The following is a 19,408-nucleotide window of genomic DNA, read 5'->3' as shown; positions in this document are numbered from 1 at the left end:
ATAACAGTAGCTTTAACTATACGCCGGGAAAAAGCCGAACGCAAACTACGTAAAAAAATGCCCCAGCTGGGCGTACATTCGTTGATGGCCGTAACTAGCTAATTTGCATACTCAACGCTGAATTCGACGGAAACGCCCCCTAGGGGCCATTTTTTTGTACAATTTTCCTTTAGAATTACCAAAACCATATAATATGAGGTCAAACCTAACACTTTTAATTTGTATGCAGTCAGTAGGCCCTTGCACTACATACAGTAGTTAAAGGTAAATCTAATGGAAATTAAATAAGAAAATTGTATAATGTATGGCTAGCTTAAGTGATAATGTTTTGAATTATTACGTAATAGTATACTATTACATTTGACAAACACTTTAAAGTTAATCATGAATTTACGGATACTATGTATACATCTGTGTTTGTTTGATACATGATGTTTTTGTGATACATTGGTCTCAGATCTTTGTGACAGCCTTGTCTACTTACTTACCAACAAGATAGGGTCCTGCTTATGTAGAGTAATTTGTTTTTAATGGAGTTCTCTTTTTGTAAGTATTTTTATGGTATGAATTAATACAGTTTATATACTTTTTGATTTATATTTTGTGAACATTATGCACCAACACTGTTCCTAAGCCTGTTGTATGCTCACCATTCTATTCATATTGCTTAATATTTATGAACCATTGTTGGTGTGCCCCTAATTAAATAATTAATAAAGAATTTCTAGATAGATATTTTAGGTAAAACGGTGCAGGAACATTTAAGTAGAAGTCAAGGCTCCTAAACTAACTACCCTGTAGAAGGAAGGTGCTTATACGTGTGTTGTAGAGTTGTAGTAAATACAGGACCAGATTTACAATTAGGTAGAGTACACATGCGCATATAAGCAACAGAGAGAAAGAGACAGATGTTTCCTGTTTAGTAACTGGCTGAGAATTATTGTCCCATTATCAGCACAAATACAATCATTTTTAATAAGCCTATATACTTTTTATTACAATGTTATACACCATTTTAGAACCAGTAAAACAAGAAAATACTCTGAATGGAAGAGGTGGCCTTAACAGAGGGGTGTTACTTTGAGAACCTACCAGCTCCAGTGATGATAATCCATCCCTTTGAAACAGTAGAAAGAAGTAAATGTGACATTCACCGAACATTCACCAAATATTCACTGTTACATTATTTGCTGCATTTAAAAAAACACATTTATTGGGGAGATTCACTTTTTTTTTTACAAGGGCTCTATTTCACTTAATAAAACACACATTTTTCAACAAAATTATTTTAGTTAGATGTATTCTTGCAGAGAGTTGGTTACCTTCTGCCATATTGTACTGGAGGTGTTTGCATTTACATGATTGTGTGCTGGGCACAACTTGACCTACTTTAACCACTTGCCATCGCCGCACCGTCGAAATACGTCCACAAGGTGGCTCTCCTAGGCGAGAGCACGTAATATGACGTCCTGCCTATTAGCCGCCACTAGGGGCGCGCGCCCCCCCGCTCGCCCCCGACTCCCGTGCGTGTGCCCGGCGGGCGCGATCGCCGCCGGGCACACGCGATCACTCGGTACAGAGCGGGGAACGGGAGCTGTGTGTGTAAACACACAGCTCTCGTTCCTGTCAGCAGGGGAAATGCTGATTTTCTGTTCATACAATGTATGAACAGAAGATCAGTGTTTCCCCTAGTGAGGCCACCCCCCCCCCCCACAGTAAGAACACACCCAGGCATACTTAACCCCTTCCCCGCCCCCTAGTGTTAACCCCTTCACTGCCAGTGGCATTTTTATAGTAATCTAATGCATTTTTATAGCACTGATCGCTATAAAAATGCCAATGGTCCCAAAAATTTGTCAAAAATGTCCGAAGTGTCCGCCATAATGTCGCAATACCGAAAAAAAAATCGCTGATCGCCGCCATTACTAGTAAAAAAAAATATTTATAAAAATGCCATAAAAATACCCCCTATTTTGTAAACGCTATAACTTTTGCGCAAACCAATCAATAAACGCTTATTGCGATTTTTTTTTACGAAAAATATGTAGAAGAATACGTATCGGCCTAAACTGAGGAAAAAAAATGTTTTTTTTATATATTTTTGGGGGATATTTATTACAGCAAAAAGTAAAAAATATTCATTTTTTTCAAAATTGTCGTTCTATTTTTGTTTATAGCGCAAAAAATAAAAAACGCAGAGGTGATCAAATACCACCAAAAGAAAGCTCTATTTGTGGGAAAAAAAGGACGCCAATTTTGTTTGGGAGCCACGTCGCACGACCGCGCAATTGTCTGTTAAAGCGACGCAGTCCCGAATCGCAAAAAGTACTCTGGTCTTTGGGCAGCAATATGGTCCGGGGGGTAAGTGGTTAAAAGAAAAAAAAATGTGAATGTGCAGGTGACACTTACTTTAATAATATAGTACCTGATTCACCAATGAATGTTCAGTGAATGTCAAATTCATTGCTTTATAAATATGCCCTCTACACATTTTTGCTGAGACAAATAATAAAGATTCATTTCATTTTTTACGTTTCAAAAATATGTTCTAGTGCCATTTTGATATCAGGTATACTTAAATTATAGGGAAATCCTCATATTTACAATTTAAATACTGTATCCCTATTTGACAATATTTGGTTAAAAATAACTTATACTTTTTGTCTTTCTTAGTACCAGTTTCTTTTCCATAAACTATGTTATATACAAATACTGTGTAATATTTAAAAGTAGGGAGTGCATTTTGGACACAGCACATTTCAACAAGGACCACTTAGACATGTGTTGGCGGCTGTCCATTTTCTCCAGCATGACGGAAACTTCCATGATACGTGGTGGCACGGAAGGTATACGAGTGGCCTCGCAGCGACCCATCATTTTGGCTGGTTTGAAGTTTGTCTTTACACCCAAAAAACAATAGAAATCCATTTCTGTAGTTCTTATTCATCCATCCATAAAGTAGTGGGTTGGCAAAAGTGGAGCACATAGCAATAACATGAAAGATAGAATAGAGAAGCTTGTACTCTTGAAAAGCAAGGCCGCAGCCAAAGTCTATAGCCACCTGAAAAACATGGAAGGGAAGCCAGCAGACTGCAAATAAAACCACCATCATCACCAACATCTTAGTTGTGTTTTTTCTTCGTTGGTGTGTATCACTTCTGGGTGTTGGGCTTATATGATTCTTTAGCTTCAGCCAGATCCTGATATAACAGTAACATATTACCACCAGAGGCAGGATGTATTGCAGAAGAAGCATTGACACGCTGTAGATGGCTGCATCCCTACTGTTATTTGAAGGCCACTTTTCAGTACATACAGTTATTGTGAGATTGATGGTTGGTAAATCCTCAAATCTATACTCTCGGAAGATAGCAAGGGGAATAGCAAAGATGGAAGCTGCCACCCATGTAATGGTGATAATTAAGAAACTAAACTTCTTGGAAATCCGACTACTGAGGTGGAAAACGATGCACCAGTATCTATCTAAAGCTATGACAATCAAAGTGAGAGTGGAGACGTTGACACTCATAGCCTGGGCATAAGGAAACAGATGACAGAGTACTAAGCCAAATTTCCACTCATCCAGCAGCGTGTAGACCAAGGTAAAAGGCAGGCACAGACTGTCCACCATGAGATCTGCTAGTGCCAAATTGGCTATGAAATAGTTTGTTACTGTCCTCATGTTTTTATATTTTACAATCATGTAAATGACCAATGAATTGCCAACAAGGCCCAAAAGAATAATTAAGGAATATGCTGTAATGAGAATCACCTGAACTCCCAGGATATTGGTGCTGTCCATCATGATGCTGGTGCCATGGATAGACTGTATGGGGTTAACCGTACTCTTTGAATGCCACCCCTTTGAGCCAAGTGCCTGTGTCATGTTGGTTTGCTTTATTGTTCCCATTTTTGCCAAAAACATCCCTTGGTTTCACCTAGAACTGAATACAAAAAATGATCATTGAACAGAATATGGAAAGCAAACAATGTATTGCCACTTGTCTCTATGACTTTGCACCCTACTATGACAGCCTACTATGACTGAATTTGGCACAGAAGTATGGTTATAAATGTAACATTCAATATTTGACACCAAGGCTAATGACTTTATTATGATGGAGGAGTATGGTGTAGAACTGGTTGGACTATGATCACATATGATGACATATTTTGTCACTGAACCTGGACACCAACTTGACAGTAGATTCCTTCTGACAATTGTAAGCAGGTTACATCTAAAATGACACACCTAATAATATCATGTAGGGTTAAAACTTTTTTCTATTTCTAATTTTTTAGGAGCTTGAAAATCTATTGGAATTGAGTGGAAATCTTCACAGTGGGGACACACAGCTGTAAAAATCTGAAACATGAAGATATGAGGCACTTGATCCAAAAGGTAGATTAATCCCACAGCATGGGTATAAACTATATTGAAAAGTACAAGGGCTTTGATAGGCAGCTCACAGGCAGGTAGAACCCTCTAGAGCAGTGGTTCTCAACCTGGGGGTCGGGACCCCCTCGGGGGTCAAATGATGATTTGCCAGGGGTCACTAAATTCTGGGCTGTTCCTGAAGCCCTCACCTTTTTTGCAGCCACCGAGCAGGGCTGTCCCTGGAGCCCACAGCCGCCCACTCGGCCTCTTTGCAGCCGCCCATTCAGTTCACAACATGGCTGGGGGGGGGGGGGCAGAGACTTTAGGTCAGCTGACTGGTGAGGAATGTGAAGTGGGAGACATAGTGAGTAACACTATCTGTGATTATAGTTCCCATTAAAAGTCCCCACTACAGTTCTCAGATCAGAAAATGACCTTGATCAAGAGCACCTATGTTGGCTGATCAGAACTCTCCCACCAGCACTGCCACTCATCCCAACTCTCCCACCAGCACTGCCACTCACCCAAACTCTCCCACCCCCACTGCCACTCACCCAAACTCTCCCACCCCCACTGCCACTCATCCCAACTCCCCACCCCCAAGAAGTAAGGGAAGGAATAAAAATAGAGATTACGTGGAAAGGAAAGAAAAAGAGGGGGAACGACAAATGAAAAGGGAGAGAAAGATTAAGAGAAAGAGCAAGAAAGACGGCTAGATTGAGGGATGGGGGGAAAAAAAAAAAAAAGGAAGAAGAAGAAATTAGGATAGAGAGATAAAAGGGGAAAGAAAGGAGATCCAAGAGTGGTACATACTAAAATGTACCATAAGGGGTTTTAATACTTCACAAATGTAAGGGTTAGGGGCGCAAATTACTTGTTCTTGCCTTGGGTGCTGACAACCCACGATACAATTTTTTTTACTGTTAGGGGTCCCCACAACTTGGGAAATTTTATCAAGGGGTCAAGGCACTAGCACGGTTGAGAACCACTGCTCTAGAGGGTTCTTTAGTTAGAATCCCATTGAGGCAGGAGACTGGTTGTTAAAGAGGTTATCTCATGGTAAAACATTAAAAGGATAACTCAATCTGTTTTACAGGTTCTAACAGGCATCAGGGCTTAAAAGTGCTCATGGAACTTCTGGATGGTTTCAGAAATTAATACATTTAAATCTAAAGACAATAAGTAGGTACCAGCAGCTAAAAGACTCTAATTGTTTTAATTAGACTTCTACTTGCTCTGCCCAAATGCTGGGCCGTTCACATTGGCTTCTGTACTTGTCTAGCCATTCTTACTTTCCAGGCATTGAGGCTGCCAATCATGGTGATAAGTTAAAATAAATGTATGAAGTTGGGAGACAGCAGGCAAGCTGGTGTGTACACTTTAAATCTTTCTGCAGCTTTCTTGTTTTTAAAGGTTTAATTATTTTTACTAATAATATCAATGTAATGTAATCTTACATGTATAAAAGCATTTTGTTTTGTTTGCTACATTCTTTTAAGGATGGATTTGGAAATGATTTGCAAATTAAGGGGCAGATCCTCATACAGTGGCGCATTTATGCGCCGGGCGTAGCGTATCTAAGATACACTACGCCGCCGTAACTTACTTTTTTATTTAATCTATAAAGAATCCGCAACGTAAGTTACGGCGGCGTAGTGTATCTTTGGCGGCGTAATGGCGCGGAATTCAAATGGCTGTGATGGGGGGTGTTTTATGTAAATACGTCGTGACCCGACGTAAACAACGTTTTTTTTTAACTGCGCATGTGCCGTCCGTGGGGGTATCCCAGTGCGCATGCTCAAAATTAACCCGGAACAAGCCAATGCTTATGACGGTGACGTCATTCTACGCAAATCCCTATTCGCGAACGACTTACGCAAACGACGTAAAAATTTCAAATTTCTACGCGGGAAGGACGGCCATACTTAACATTGAGTACGCCTCATAACAGTAGCTTTAAATATACGCCGTAAAAGGCCGAACGCAAACGACGTAAAAAAATGCGCCGGCCGGACGGACGTTCATGGATCGCCGTAACTAGCTAATTTGCATACTCAACGCGGAATTCGACGGAAACGCCACCTAGCGTCCGCCGAAGAATTGTAGCTTAGATCCGACGGCGTACTAAGACGTACGCCTGTCGGATCTAGCCGAGATGCCGTCGTATCTTTTTTTGAAGATACAAAACAAATATACGACGCGCAAAATTTGAAATTACGCGGCTTATCAAGAGATACGCCGGCGTAATTGTTCTGTGGATCTGCCCCTAAGATGATAACTGGAAATAGCTCGCTCACATACATTTATATGTGAAGATTTCTCTATTTAAAAGCACACTCCTAAGTCCAAACTTTTTAGGTCCTACTTAGAGCTTTTAATTCAAAACTCTTTAATCTCCAACAGAAAATGCCTACAAGCATAGATGTATCAATTTATTAAGTATTATTTTTTTAGATGTAGTGGCAAAACATACAAATATTTTATTATAATGTGAGAACTGAGATTTATGAAAATTAAAAAATCTGCAGGGAACACGCTAAGATGTTTAATAGAAATATCTTAATTCACTGGCACAGCTTGTATAAAAATCACAAATTACTTCAAAATTATAAGTATAAATGTTTTCAAATATATGCAAATAATATTCACAATTATCACTAAAGAAATAGGGATATTAAAGCTGAACTCCTTTGAAAACAAACAGAAATATTAATTTGGAACTTTCTTGGTGCCACTTTTACCTAGCAACACTGAACACCAATATTTTGTTAAAAGAGTTTAACAAGTTTATTATACAACCTTTCATTAAAAACCACCATAAAAGATTTCACATAATACCATAATAATATGTATAACTATATACAGTATGCTATATGAGGACCACTGATAAACTAAACCTGCTTATGTCCTGCTTAGGACTTTCCCACACATATCTATTGCCTATAAATGTACTATTCTTCCCATAAATTCAGATTATTCATCATATATACAGTGGATATTTTTTATTTCATAGCCAGGTAAATATAGCATTGTTGAACGTGTTACTCGAGGGGCTTCACCAGGAACTCAAAAGGTGTTATATATTAAAATAATACAATAGAAAACCTATATCTGTGCTAATACAATGTCAGTAAATCAAAAACATTATTGTTGCTAGTAAGCACTGGAATACACGTTCTCATGCATATATTGTGACTTCAAGCTAAAAGATGTCCCAGCAGATAGGCTGCAATCTACAGGGATCAAGTACAATACATAACCATATTAGTTTCAAAACACTCCCATAGATAAATAGAAGGTCCTGCCATATGGCAATTTCCTGCAGTAATATCATTCAGTGTCAGTTTGCATAGGGGATTTTATTTCTGCTGGGCAGATGTCACACGATTCTTGCCCTTTTATTTAAATGGCTGGTGACTCCTGGCCAGTAAATGAATAGCGTTAGGCGCAACATCATTGGTCGGTGAGAAAGGGGAGGGTGCTTGTAGAGAGGGACGGCCTTCAGGCAGGGATGAGCTGTGTTGCTTGAATTGCTGAATGAAATTTGACTGAGTGTAAGGCCTCGTACACACGACCAGTTTCCTCGGCAAAAACCAGCAAGAACCTTGTTGGGAGATATTTTTTGGTCGAGGAAACCGGTCGTGTGTACATTTTCGTCGAGGAAACTGACGAGAACCTCGTCGAGCCAAAAAGAGAGCAAGTTCTCTATTTCCTCGTCGGGAGTCCAAATTTGGCTCGCCGAGGTTCTCGACGGGCTGGTTTACGACGAGCAACTCGGACGTCTGTATGCTAACAAACCCGCGCATGCTCAGATTAAAGTAGTAGACGGGAGCGCAACTTCAGTAAAAGTATCGTTTGTCATGGAGATAGCACATTCGTCACGCTGCCAACATTCTATAGCATCGTTTAAATGCCGCGCATTTCAACCATCTTTAGAATGTAAAAAAATGTACATTAAATGTATTCTTTTGCTGCTTATCTTCACACAGATTATTGTCAATTTTGTTTCACCTTTTTAATGCTGATATCATGAATATAGACAAATCTTTTCTCTCTGCTGTTTTTTTTTTTTTTTTTTTTTTTTCCAAACAAGTTTTTCATTTAAGATAATTTATATTATGAGTTTATTGTAATCATTTTTTTTTTCTTTTTCTGGAAAGTAACCACCATTGTAACCTTCTTGTTTTGTCTTATGTGATCTGTCCCTTAATAATATTACCTTTTGACATTATTTGTAAAGTTAACCTTCCTTCTCACAAGGGACATATTTTTGCTGATGAAAAACACATAGACAAGTATGAATTTCAAATCCAAAAAAGACCATTTATTTCGGTCATGAACATAACAAATAAAATAAATATATATATAATAAATGAAAGACAGCACTCAATACCCTGCTGGCATTTGTGCAAAGCCAGGTGGGGCACAATGTTACATCATGAGCAGCTGGATCCTCGAATTGGGACATTGAGTGGCTCATCCAGGAAGGAGCACAATCTGGTCTTGGACTCCCAGAGGTCTGGAACAGGAGCAGGTCAGGCAGATGTCCCAAGGAAGTGATCCCACAGCAGACTGCCTTCTGTCACACCACCTGGAAGCAAGGGAGTCACTTCTTGGTCTTCCGGACAGCCTTCTTCCTTGCAGCCTTCACTGCAGCCTGATCTGCAGCCTTCTCTGCAGCCTTCTCTGCAGCCTTCCTTCTCTGCTTGGCTGGAGGTGGTGCCAGTGGAGTAGTACTTGTGCCAGGAGGAGGAGAAGGTGTAGGAGGCAAAGTTTCTGGAGCAGGACGAGGAGAAGAATTCAGATTTGCGGAAGTTTCGTGAGCAGGAGGAGGATGAGGAGAAGGAGTTAGAAAAGTTAGAAGAGTTTCGTGAGCAGCAGGAGGAGAAGAAGAAGGAGTTTCTGAAGTTTCCTGAGCAGGAGGAGGATGAGGAGAAGGAGTTGTTAAATTTATAAGAGGATCAGGAGGAGAAGAAGAAGTGTGATGAGTTTCATGAGCAGGAGGAGGATGAGGAGAAGGAGTTAGAAAAGTTAGAAGAGTATCAGGAGGAGAAGAAGAAGTCTGAAGATTTGCAGGAGCAGGAGGAGGAGGATAATTATATGGTGGGTGACTACGGCCGGGGGTCCAAATCACTGTTTCGTCAGTGATTAGGCCCCTCACCCCCTGATTGAGCAGGCTTATGAGGAGGGGCTCAAATCGGAGGCGCTGCTCCTCAGTCATTTGCCCCATTTTGGACATGACCAGGCTGCCATAACTCTCCTCGGTGGTGGTAGGCTGCTGGAGGGCGGCCTGTGCATCACGTATCAGGGCCAGTGCTGCTTCACTGACCCTCATATCCCTCCTTTCCCTTCGATTAGGTATGCGGATGGGAGGCACCTGGCACCTTGTGCTGCTGCTGGGCCCTGCCACCTCCTCTGTGGCACTAGGCCCTGCCACCTCCTCTGTGGCACTAGGCCTTGCCACCTCCTCTGTGGCACTAGGCCTTGCCACCTCCTCTGTGGCACTAGGCCTTGCCACCTCCTCTGTGGCACTAGGCCTGGCCTCCTCCTGCCTGGCACTTTCCTGAACCTCCTGGCTGGTGTCCTCCTGTGTATCAAAAAGGGTCAGTTTTAAAGTTGTTTTTAAAATTCACACACAATTTACAGCTCCTGACTATTGATATATTTTAGGCAATATTTAGAAAAGCTAATAATTCTGACACCAGGAGTTAGCATTATTTTTACAAATACTTTTGTGGCAACTACTGACTAATGATATGGAAACCACATTTCGCCCAATTTAATTTTTTTTTACATATTAAAGAGGAGGTTCCACCATAACCCTAAATTTCAAATAAAACATTTTACTCAAAAAATTACATTAAAATAATGTTGAAGTTTTACTCGCCCTAACTAGCTGTTGCTATGTGGACATAAAAAATCTGCCTCTTCATCCGCCGTGGTGTATTATGTTCCTCCTCCTACACTGGGTGTCAACTTGTGAATGGGACGCGCTGCATTCTGGGAACTGTGTGTGTCCCCAAAAGCAGCCGGCCCATTCACAAAGCGCCACGCTGTTTGCATATGCGCATTATGAAACGGGCAGTGAATCCGTTTGGCATCACTGCCTGTTTCCCTTAAAGCGGATGTGCCACGGGAAAAATATATTAAAAGCCAGCAGCTACAAATCCTGCAGCTGCTGACTTTTAATATAAGGACACTTACCTGTCCTGGAGTCCAGCGCCGATCGCAGCAGATGACGAGCCGATCGCTCGTCACCCTGCTGCTCCCCCCTCCATCCTCGGTGAGGTAACCAGGAAGTGAAGCGCTCCGGCTTCACTGCCCGGTTCCCTACGGCGCATGCGCGAGTCGCGCTGCGCCCGCCGATTGGCTCCCGCTGTGTGCTGGGAGCCGAGTGTTCCCAGCATACAACGGGGGACGGACGGGAAGGAAGGAAAAAACCCGTCCTTTGCCCGTATCGTAGGGCCGGAAGTGGGTGCAGATACCTGTCTGTAGACAGGTATCTGCACCCCCCTCCCCCCTGAAAGGTGTCAAATGTGACACCGGAGGGGGGGAGGGTGCCGATCAGTGGGACTCCACTTTAGAGTGGAGATCCGCTTTAACTATGGATGGTTGCGCTTGGAGCTGCTAGGATTGAGTATGGGCCTCGGCGGGGGCTGACATCGCTGGCGGCTCGGAAAGTTACGTGTCATAATTTTAAAGTCATATATATATATATTCGCAAGCACACCAGGGATCATAACGTCCAAAGATTTAATGCATATCTATTATTTCAAAAAGAGCAACGTTTCGAGGCCACGCAGGACCTCTTCGTCAGGCATCTTTTTCCCTGACGAAGAGGTCCTGCGTGGCCTCCAAACGTTGCTCTTTTTGAAATAATAGATATGCATTAAATCTTTGGACGTTATGATCCCTGGTGTGCTGGCGAAGATATATATATATATATATATATATGATTTGCTTTCCGGTTCCCAGCCGGTGATCGTTTCAGCACCCTTTTACTACTTGGCCATTTTGCCGGAAGGTGTGCAATTGGAATATTTTAGAGATAATTTTAAAGTCATCAGCTACAGTGTTTATGATTTTCATACTTGTCAATTTTACTTTTTAGAAATGTAACATCCGCTTTAACATCTCTTTGTCAGCAATTCAACACCACCAAATAACACATTTAAAGTACTATACCGGGCTCCAGGCAGGCAAATCAGGCTGTTCCTCCAGGGTGGAACGCTCCTCTTGATTGTGAGAGGGCTCCCCTTCAGGAGGATCAGGTTGGCTGCAGGGAAGGCTGGAGGGAAGGCTGGACCTTGCTCTTCCCCGTCTGGGAGGAAGGCTGGAGCGAGATCTTCTCTGTCTGGGGGGAAGGCTAGAAAGTGACTCCCTAACTTCCAGGTGCTCATCCAGAAATGACAGTCTGCTGTAGTACCACAGCGATGGGACATAGACCTGCTCTGCTCCTGCTCCAGACCTCTGAGAAGCCAGGACCATGTTCCGTTGCTTTCTGTATGAGCCTCTCAATGTCCCAATCCGAGTATCCAGCATGTCAGTTGTAACATGGGTCCCCACCTGTCTTTGTACAAATGGTAGCAGACTATTGAGTGCTGCCTTTCTTCGTTCTTTATTTTTTGACCTTGGGTCTTTTGTGGCCCAAAGAACGGGCAGCTCTCTTAATTTGTCAATAAAAATGGCAAGAAAATCTGGGTCATTGAACTTATTCATTTTTCTGCAAGACAAAAAATATGCAAAACACACAATCAGTCTAGAAACGGTAGTAATCTTTATCCCCATATAGCCTTTAAATGTCTTTGCAGTATAGGCAGGGCCGCTGATAGAAATCATGGGGCCCCGTACAGCCTACCTGACGGGGCCCCCTTCAGCTCCCCCCCTGGCCCTGCCTTGAAACTGTATTTACGGGATTGGCGTCATTGTTAGGCACCTGGAGCAGACAACCGGGGGAGGGGGGGGCTGCCGCAAATTGAGTAGCGGAGTGGGGCCCTTTACAAATTAATATTAAAACCGAAAAAAAATAAAAAAATATATAAAATAATTTATTTTTATTTATTTTTTTTTAAAGGGGGGGGGGGTTGCCATTCAGGGCCCTGGGGACCTCTGGGCCCTTTAATTAAAATACAAATAAATCATTTTTGTGAAAAATGGAAGAAAAGGGGGTTTGCCACATCTAGACCTCATGAGCCCTTTAGTATATATGGAAGAAGAAGAAACTAAATAAATTATAATAATTTCTAGAAAATAAATAAAACAAGGTGGATTGCCATCCGTGGCCCCTGCTGGCCCTGGGCCCCCTACAACAGGGCCAGCTGTACTGTCTTATCAGCGGCCCTGAGTATAGGCCAATGACGACACAAAATCAAAGTATAGCTACACTCTCGTCGGTCAACCGTCTTCCTCCGCACCCCCCAACGTACGTACGACACGTGTGTATGTTATCACGCCCCTTAGCTTTCGTCGCGCAATCGACAAGAAGTAATTATGTGAGCAGGTTGTGAGATTCATGCCTAAAACGACGAGATTCATGCCTAAAACGACGAGATTCAGGCCAAAAACGACTAGGTTCATGCTAAAAACGACGAGGTTCATCATGCTAAAAAATACACCTTTCATGCAAAAATAACGACATTGCCCACACAGCAGATTTTGAGAAATGTTACAGCAAAGCGCGGTTACGTACAGCCCGTACGACGGCACTATAAATGGCCATTTCCATGTCAGATCTTGGCTGACTGACATCGAAATTTCTTTATTTTCTTGCTTTCTGCTCGGTTAACAACATATATAGCTAGCCGCCAAACTCAAAGTTTCAATAAAACGTTACGTACCGTCGTATGACACGGTCGATAGTTCCGTCTCCTTCTACAGATTGTGAACGCCGCCTTCATTCACGTGGTATCCCTTTATACACGCGCATGCGTGACGCTCCGCCCGTCTCCACACCCCTGACGTTCTTTTTAGTCTTTTCCCCGCCCCTTCTCTCTCCTTGACCCCGCATCAACAAGATGGCAGCAGCACCCGAGCACCCCAACATGCCTGCCCCAGCCCACAGACACACTGGCACATCTCGCCGATATAAAGCAACCAACATGACATTCCAGGAGATGGTGGAGATGGTCCAGATCCTCCGGGAGGAGGATTATGACGGGAAACACGGGCCATATCTCCACCCTAATAAACTCAAGGCCCTGATCATGTCAAAAGTTGAAAGGAGGATCTTCAGGAAATTTGGGATCCGAAGGTCTCGGGAGCAGCTGAGAAAGCGCTGGTCGGACCTTAAGTTGAGGGAACAAGAGACCCTTCAGAAAATCCGGAGAGAACTTAGAAAAAGTAAGTAATTTTTCGGGGTAATCCTGTCTTGTGTTTGTAATTCTCGCCATGTGATTTTTATTGAAGGTTGTACTGTATTATGTATTTCATGTTAGTGGGCCCAAATATTTGTCGTGAAAGTCGTCGTTAATTCACAGAACGACGACTCGTACGACCAAAGATTGTGCCCATCAACATTTTATTTCTTTTTCCAGATATTTTTATAAAATTTGTATTTTTTATTCCTTAGATATATATATATATATATATATATATATATATATATATATATATATATATATATATATATATATATATATAGAGATAGATAGATAGATAGATACAGAGAGAGAGATTAAAGGGCTCATGAGGTCTCCATGTGGCAAACCCCCATTTTATTTTTAATAAAAAAACAATTACAAAATTCAAATTAAAGGGCCCAGAGGTCCACAGGGCCCTGAATGGCAAACCAAGCCCCCCCTTTTTCATGTTTAAATAAATGTTTAGTTATTTATTTATGAAAACTACTTTTTTAAGTTTTTAATTTTTTAGTTTGATTCTTAATTTGTAAAGGGCCCCCCTCCGCTTTGTAATTTTGATTTCAGACGGCAGCCCCCCCCTTTTTTCAGATCCAGGTGCCTACCAATGCCGCCAATCCCGTAACGTGCTGCAGAGACAGTTTCAATGCGGGGCCAGGGGGGCAGCTTAAGGGGGTCCCGTCAGGTAGGCTGTACAGGGCCACATGATTTTGCTCAGCGGCCCTGGTGAGATCCAATGAGGATTTAATTTAGATGTGTTTTTAGTAATCCAAATTAAGTGAATATACAGGAAAAGGATAGTGTGCTCATCAGTTGGGGACACATGCGGTCAGTAGCACAATTGTTGGCCATCCAAAAGAAATTTTTTAGTGGCGAACACAAAGGTGAGGTCATCCAGTGGATACTTGTTTGGCTTCCATGTTTAAAAAGACAAAAAAAGGTACACAGATTTTGCTTAATCTTTGGCAATGCCTACAATCCTGTGTCCTGCTTAGAGGGTTGTTAAAAACCAACAATAGTCCCATAATTTATTGTAACAATTATTCATATTCCTCTTTCAGGACTTCAATATTTTTCTATAATGTTTGAAACACCTTTTCTTCATTCTTGTAGGGCGACAGGAAGCAGCAAGCCAGGAGGCAAATGAAGGACAACCCCCGCGGGATCAGGATGAGGCTGCAACTACATCTGGTAAAGTATCATCTAAATTTGTTTAGCTAGATGTAGGCCTGCGTAATTGTACTAAATGGTTTTGTCCCCCATTTCACGGGCAGGTGGTGGCTTGGACAGGCAGACGACACAGATGGTTATCAGTGAAATATGGGCATGCAGAGAGGAAGTGGAGGAGATCCATCTTGCCAACAGGGAAATAAAAAATCGGACCAGGAGGGTTGAACATAAACTTAAAAATTTGTTGGACATTTTGGGGAGAGTGTAAATGATTTTTGTAGTTAGGATGGTCCAAAAAAAGTACAAAGTGATTTGTTTATTTTTGATAATCCCAAAAGAAAAAAAAAAAATATATATAAAGTGATTGTTGTGAATCAAAAAAACCAAAAAAAAAATATAAAGAGATTTTTATCGTGTTGTGAATCAAAAAAAACCAAAAAAATATATAAAGAGATTTTTATCTTGTTGTGAATCAAAAAAAACCAAAAAAAAAATATATATAAAGTGATTGTTGTGAATCAAAAAAACCAAAAATAAAAATATAAAGAGATTTTTATCGTGTTGTGAATCAAAAAAAACCAAAAAAATATATAAAGAGATTTTTATCTTGTTGTGAATCAAAAAAAACCAAAAAAAAAAATATATATAAAGTGATTGTTGTGAATCAAAAAAACCAAAAAAAAAAATATAAAGAGATTTTTATCTTGTTGTGAATCAAAAAAAACCAAAAAAAAAAATAAATATAAAGTGATTGTTGTGAATCAAAAAAACCAAAAAAAATATATAAAGAGATTTTTATCTTGTTGTGAATCAAAAAAAACCAAAAAAAAAAATATAAAGAGATTTTTATCTTGTTGTGAATCAAAAAAAAAATAAAAAAAAAAAATATAAAGTGATTGTTGTGAATCAAAAAAACCAAAAAAAATATATAAAGAGATTTTTATCTTGTTGTGAATCAAAAAAAACCAAAAAAAAAAATATAAAGAGATTTTTATCTTGTTGTGAATCAAAAAAAAAATAAAAAAAAAAAATATAAAGTGATTGTTGTGAATCAAAAAAACCAAAAAAAATATATAAAGAGATTTTTATCTTGTTGTGAATCAAAAAAAAACAAAAAAAAAAATAAATATAAAGTGATTGTTGTGAATCAAAAAAACCAAAAAAATATATAAAGAGATTTTTATCGTGTTGTGAATCAAAAAAAAAAAAAAAAAAAAATATATAAAGTGATTGTTGTGAATCAAAAAAAAAAATAAAAATATATATAAAGAGATTTTGATATCTTCAAAAATTTGTTTAAAAAATGTACAAATCACAAATTGGTAAGAAGATTGTTAAAATAAATAAAATAATCGTAAAAAATAAAGTGTGTGGTGTTTTGATTAAAGAACCTGTAACTTTACATGTGTTTACTTTGTGTGTTACCTGGGAAATGGTTGTGAGTTGGCAAGGAAAATACACTTGACACTACATGTAGTACATTATGTAAAATGATGAGGCAACTTCAAAAAACACAAGCGACCAAATTTAAATTTTTGGGTACACTGATTTATAATGTGATAAAACAAAGCTAAGCCAAATTGGCTTGTGAGGGAATGGCCCCCCTACCCATAAAATACTCCATATATTGGTCACGGACTGCACGGCCACTTTGGGGGGGCAAGCCAGTACGGGCAGGTTCCAGGCCCGGCAAGATTTGCTCGGGATTGTTAAGTCCAGCCTCAGGCCCAACCATGGCCATATAGTTTGTGGAATTTCGTCTCAAAAAATTATGTAAAATGCAGCATGCAAATACGATATAGTTCCATTTGTACTCCGCCATATGGATCGAGGTTAGGAACAGGCGGAACCGGCTGGCCATTATCCCGAAGGCATTCTCCACCACCCTCCGGGCTCTGGCCAGCCGGTAATTAAAAACACTCCTCTCTGGGGTGAGGGTGCGCTGGGGGAATGGCCTCATTAGATGGGGTCCCAGGCCAAAAGCTTCATCAGCCAAGAAGACGAAGGGGAGTCCTTCCACGTTGTCCGCATCCGGTGGCAATGCAAGATCTTCGTCTTGGAGTCGTTCCCCGAACTCAGTCTGCCTGAAAGCTCCCCCATCCGACATCCGGCCGTTCTTGCCCACATCAACGTACAGAAATTCGTACTGTGCTGACACCACCGCCATCAGCACAATACTGTTGAACCCCTTATAATTGTAGAACTCAGAACCAGAACGGGGTGGAGGCACGATGCGGACGTGCTTTCCGTCGATGGCTCCCCCGCAGTTGGGGAAGTTCCAACGCGTCTCAAACTCCGCTGCCACAGTCTGCCATTCCTGTGGCGTGGACGGAAGCTGTGTAATAGAAAAATAAAATATTTTAGAAATATTTGGAACATAACATTGCAAGCACGTTAGACAAAGACATCATAATTATTCTAACTTTTAAATTAAAAGACCTTTTTACAACTAAAATATAATGCACAATTAGCACTTACATCACCCCCTCTGATGGATCAATGATCACATTTGGGAGATAAAAAAACAAAAAAAAAAAAAAAAAAATTATTCCTAAACTCCCAAACTCATCTAGCCCTCTCCAAAATGACTATTAAAGTCTAGGTTCACCAATATTTGTTCAACTTTTTCTGGGTGAACCTACACTTTTATACACATTTTGGAGAGGGCTAGATGAGTTTGGGAGTTCCTTATTTTTTTTCCCACCATGAAACTCCCAAACTCATCTAGCCCTCTCCAAAATGACTATTAAAGTCTAGGTTCACCAATATTTGTTCAACTTTTTCTGGGTGAACCTACACTTTTATACACATTTTGGAGAGGGCTAGATGAGTTTGGGAGTTCCTTATTTTTTTTCCCACCATGAAACTCCCAAACTCATCTAGCCCTCTCCAAAATGACTATTAAAGTCTAGGTTCACCAATATTTGTTCAACTTTTTCTGGGTGAACCTACACTTTTATACACATTTTGGAGAGGGCTAGATGAGTTTGGGAGTTCCTTTTTTTTTTTCCCACCATGAAACTCCCAAACTCATCTAGCCCTCTCCAAAATGACTATTAAAGTCTAGGTTCACCAATATTTGTTCAACTTTTTCTGGGTGAACCTACACTTTTATACACATTTTGGAGGTGGGGGGGGAACATTACAATAACACAATACATTGTAAAGTGACTAGGCTAGGTGTGTTAGGGCCCAGGATAGCATGCTGGGGAGGTAAGTGAAGGGAAATAGGCATGTGGGCCTTAAAAAGGGACATCAATAAGAGCTTAGAGCATGCATGGGGGCAAAGGGGACATTCACAGTACATTACAAGCATGGTAAGTAGGGAGGAAGGGAATAATTACAATACATTAGCATACATTAAAAACATTACATGTGATCTTAAAGGAGAAAACTTACCCTCATATAGTCATCCTGCAGAACCTGGATGATGGCAGAACAGGTATCTGGGATTATGAGGCCCAGAGCCTGGGGGGAGATGCCCGTCGAGAACTTTAAGTCCTGCAAGCTTCTCCCAGTTGCCAGATACCGTAAGGTGGCAACTAGCCTCTGTTCAGCGCTGATGGCTTCCCGCATAACAGTGTCCTGCCTGGTAATATAAGGCGACACCAAAGCCAACAGCTGCTGAAAGACAGGATCAGACATCCTCCGAAAATTCCTGTAATCTACAGGATTATTTTCCTGGATCTCCCGCAGCAGAGGCATATGACAGAATTGGTTCCTACGGAGCAACCAATTCTTGGTCCATGAACTCCTCCTCACCCTGTTCATGGCTGGGTCTAGGTCTAAAGCAACAAGACCTGAACCATACATTTGCATAGCACGAAGTCGCCTACGACGATCAGGTGCCTGCAACATGGCTAGAAACGACCGTGTAATCAGACCGCACAATCAGACCGCACTGAAGAACAGCAAGTGCTAGGAAGAACGCAGTGAAAATCTTAAACGAGCGCACAGAACCGCAATGTAAAACAATACGACCTGACCGCACGTCCCGATAAACAAGCTACGATCCCACAAGCACAAACTGAACGGCAGAAAACGATATGAAAGCACGACGAATGAAAAACGCGAATCGTCACTCACCAAACTTTTACTAACACGCGGAAACACGATATCAGCAAAAGCAGCCCCAAGGGTGGCGCCAAAGAATTCAAACCTCCCATTTATAGTGCCGTCGTACGTGGTGAGCGTCACCACGCTGGAGAACGAGTAAATTGTTGTCTATTACGTGTGTACGCACAGCAAGCCCGTCGAGCCTCGGAACAAGTCCAACAAGGAACTCGACGAGGAACTCGATGTGTTTCGCCCGTCGAGTTTCTCGGTCGTGTGTACGAGGCCTAAGTGTGCACCTTTTCCTTTTTTGTCCTAATACACTTTTTGCCTTCTCCATAATGATTTTTCAAGACTAGCAAGTTAAAGGGAACGTATAGTATTTTTGTACATACAGTTGTGCTCATAAGTTTACATACCCTGGATGTAAAAAAAAAAGCTCATTGACCTT

The 19,408-nt window shown here is 41.0% G+C and overlaps 2 protein-coding genes across 2 annotated transcripts in view; both read right to left on the bottom strand.

Annotated features, from left to right (window-relative positions):
• Positions 1-312: 312 nt before the first annotated feature.
• LOC120932541 (neuropeptide Y receptor type 2-like) overlaps positions 313-19,408 on the bottom strand; it is a 92,074-nt gene continuing 72,978 nt past the window's right edge. Inside the window, exons 2-3 of the mRNA XM_040345003.1 lie at positions 2,404-3,944; positions 313-1,385 (exon numbers count right to left, since the gene is read on the bottom strand). Of these exons, the coding sequence (XP_040200937.1) occupies positions 2,774-3,925 (1,152 nt within the window). The 5' untranslated portion in view covers positions 3,926-3,944 and the 3' untranslated portion in view covers positions 313-1,385; positions 2,404-2,773. The remainder of the gene's footprint in view (positions 1,386-2,403; positions 3,945-19,408) is intronic.
• LOC120932540 (putative nuclease HARBI1) lies at positions 16,431-19,225 on the bottom strand. The gene is made up of 2 exons (XM_040345002.1): positions 18,304-19,225; positions 16,431-17,239 (listed from the first exon to the last, which is right to left on the bottom strand). Exons 1-2 carry the CDS (start codon positions 18,760-18,762, stop codon positions 16,475-16,477), a joined length of 1,224 nt encoding a protein of 407 aa, XP_040200936.1. The 5' UTR covers positions 18,763-19,225; the 3' UTR covers positions 16,431-16,474.

Source organism: Rana temporaria, chromosome 3 (genome assembly GCF_905171775.1).
Source record: "Rana temporaria chromosome 3, aRanTem1.1, whole genome shotgun sequence".
NCBI lineage: Eukaryota > Metazoa > Chordata > Amphibia > Anura > Ranidae > Rana > Rana temporaria.
The sequence above is the reverse complement of the archived record's forward strand: the minus strand, read 5'-3'. Positions and strand labels throughout refer to the sequence as shown.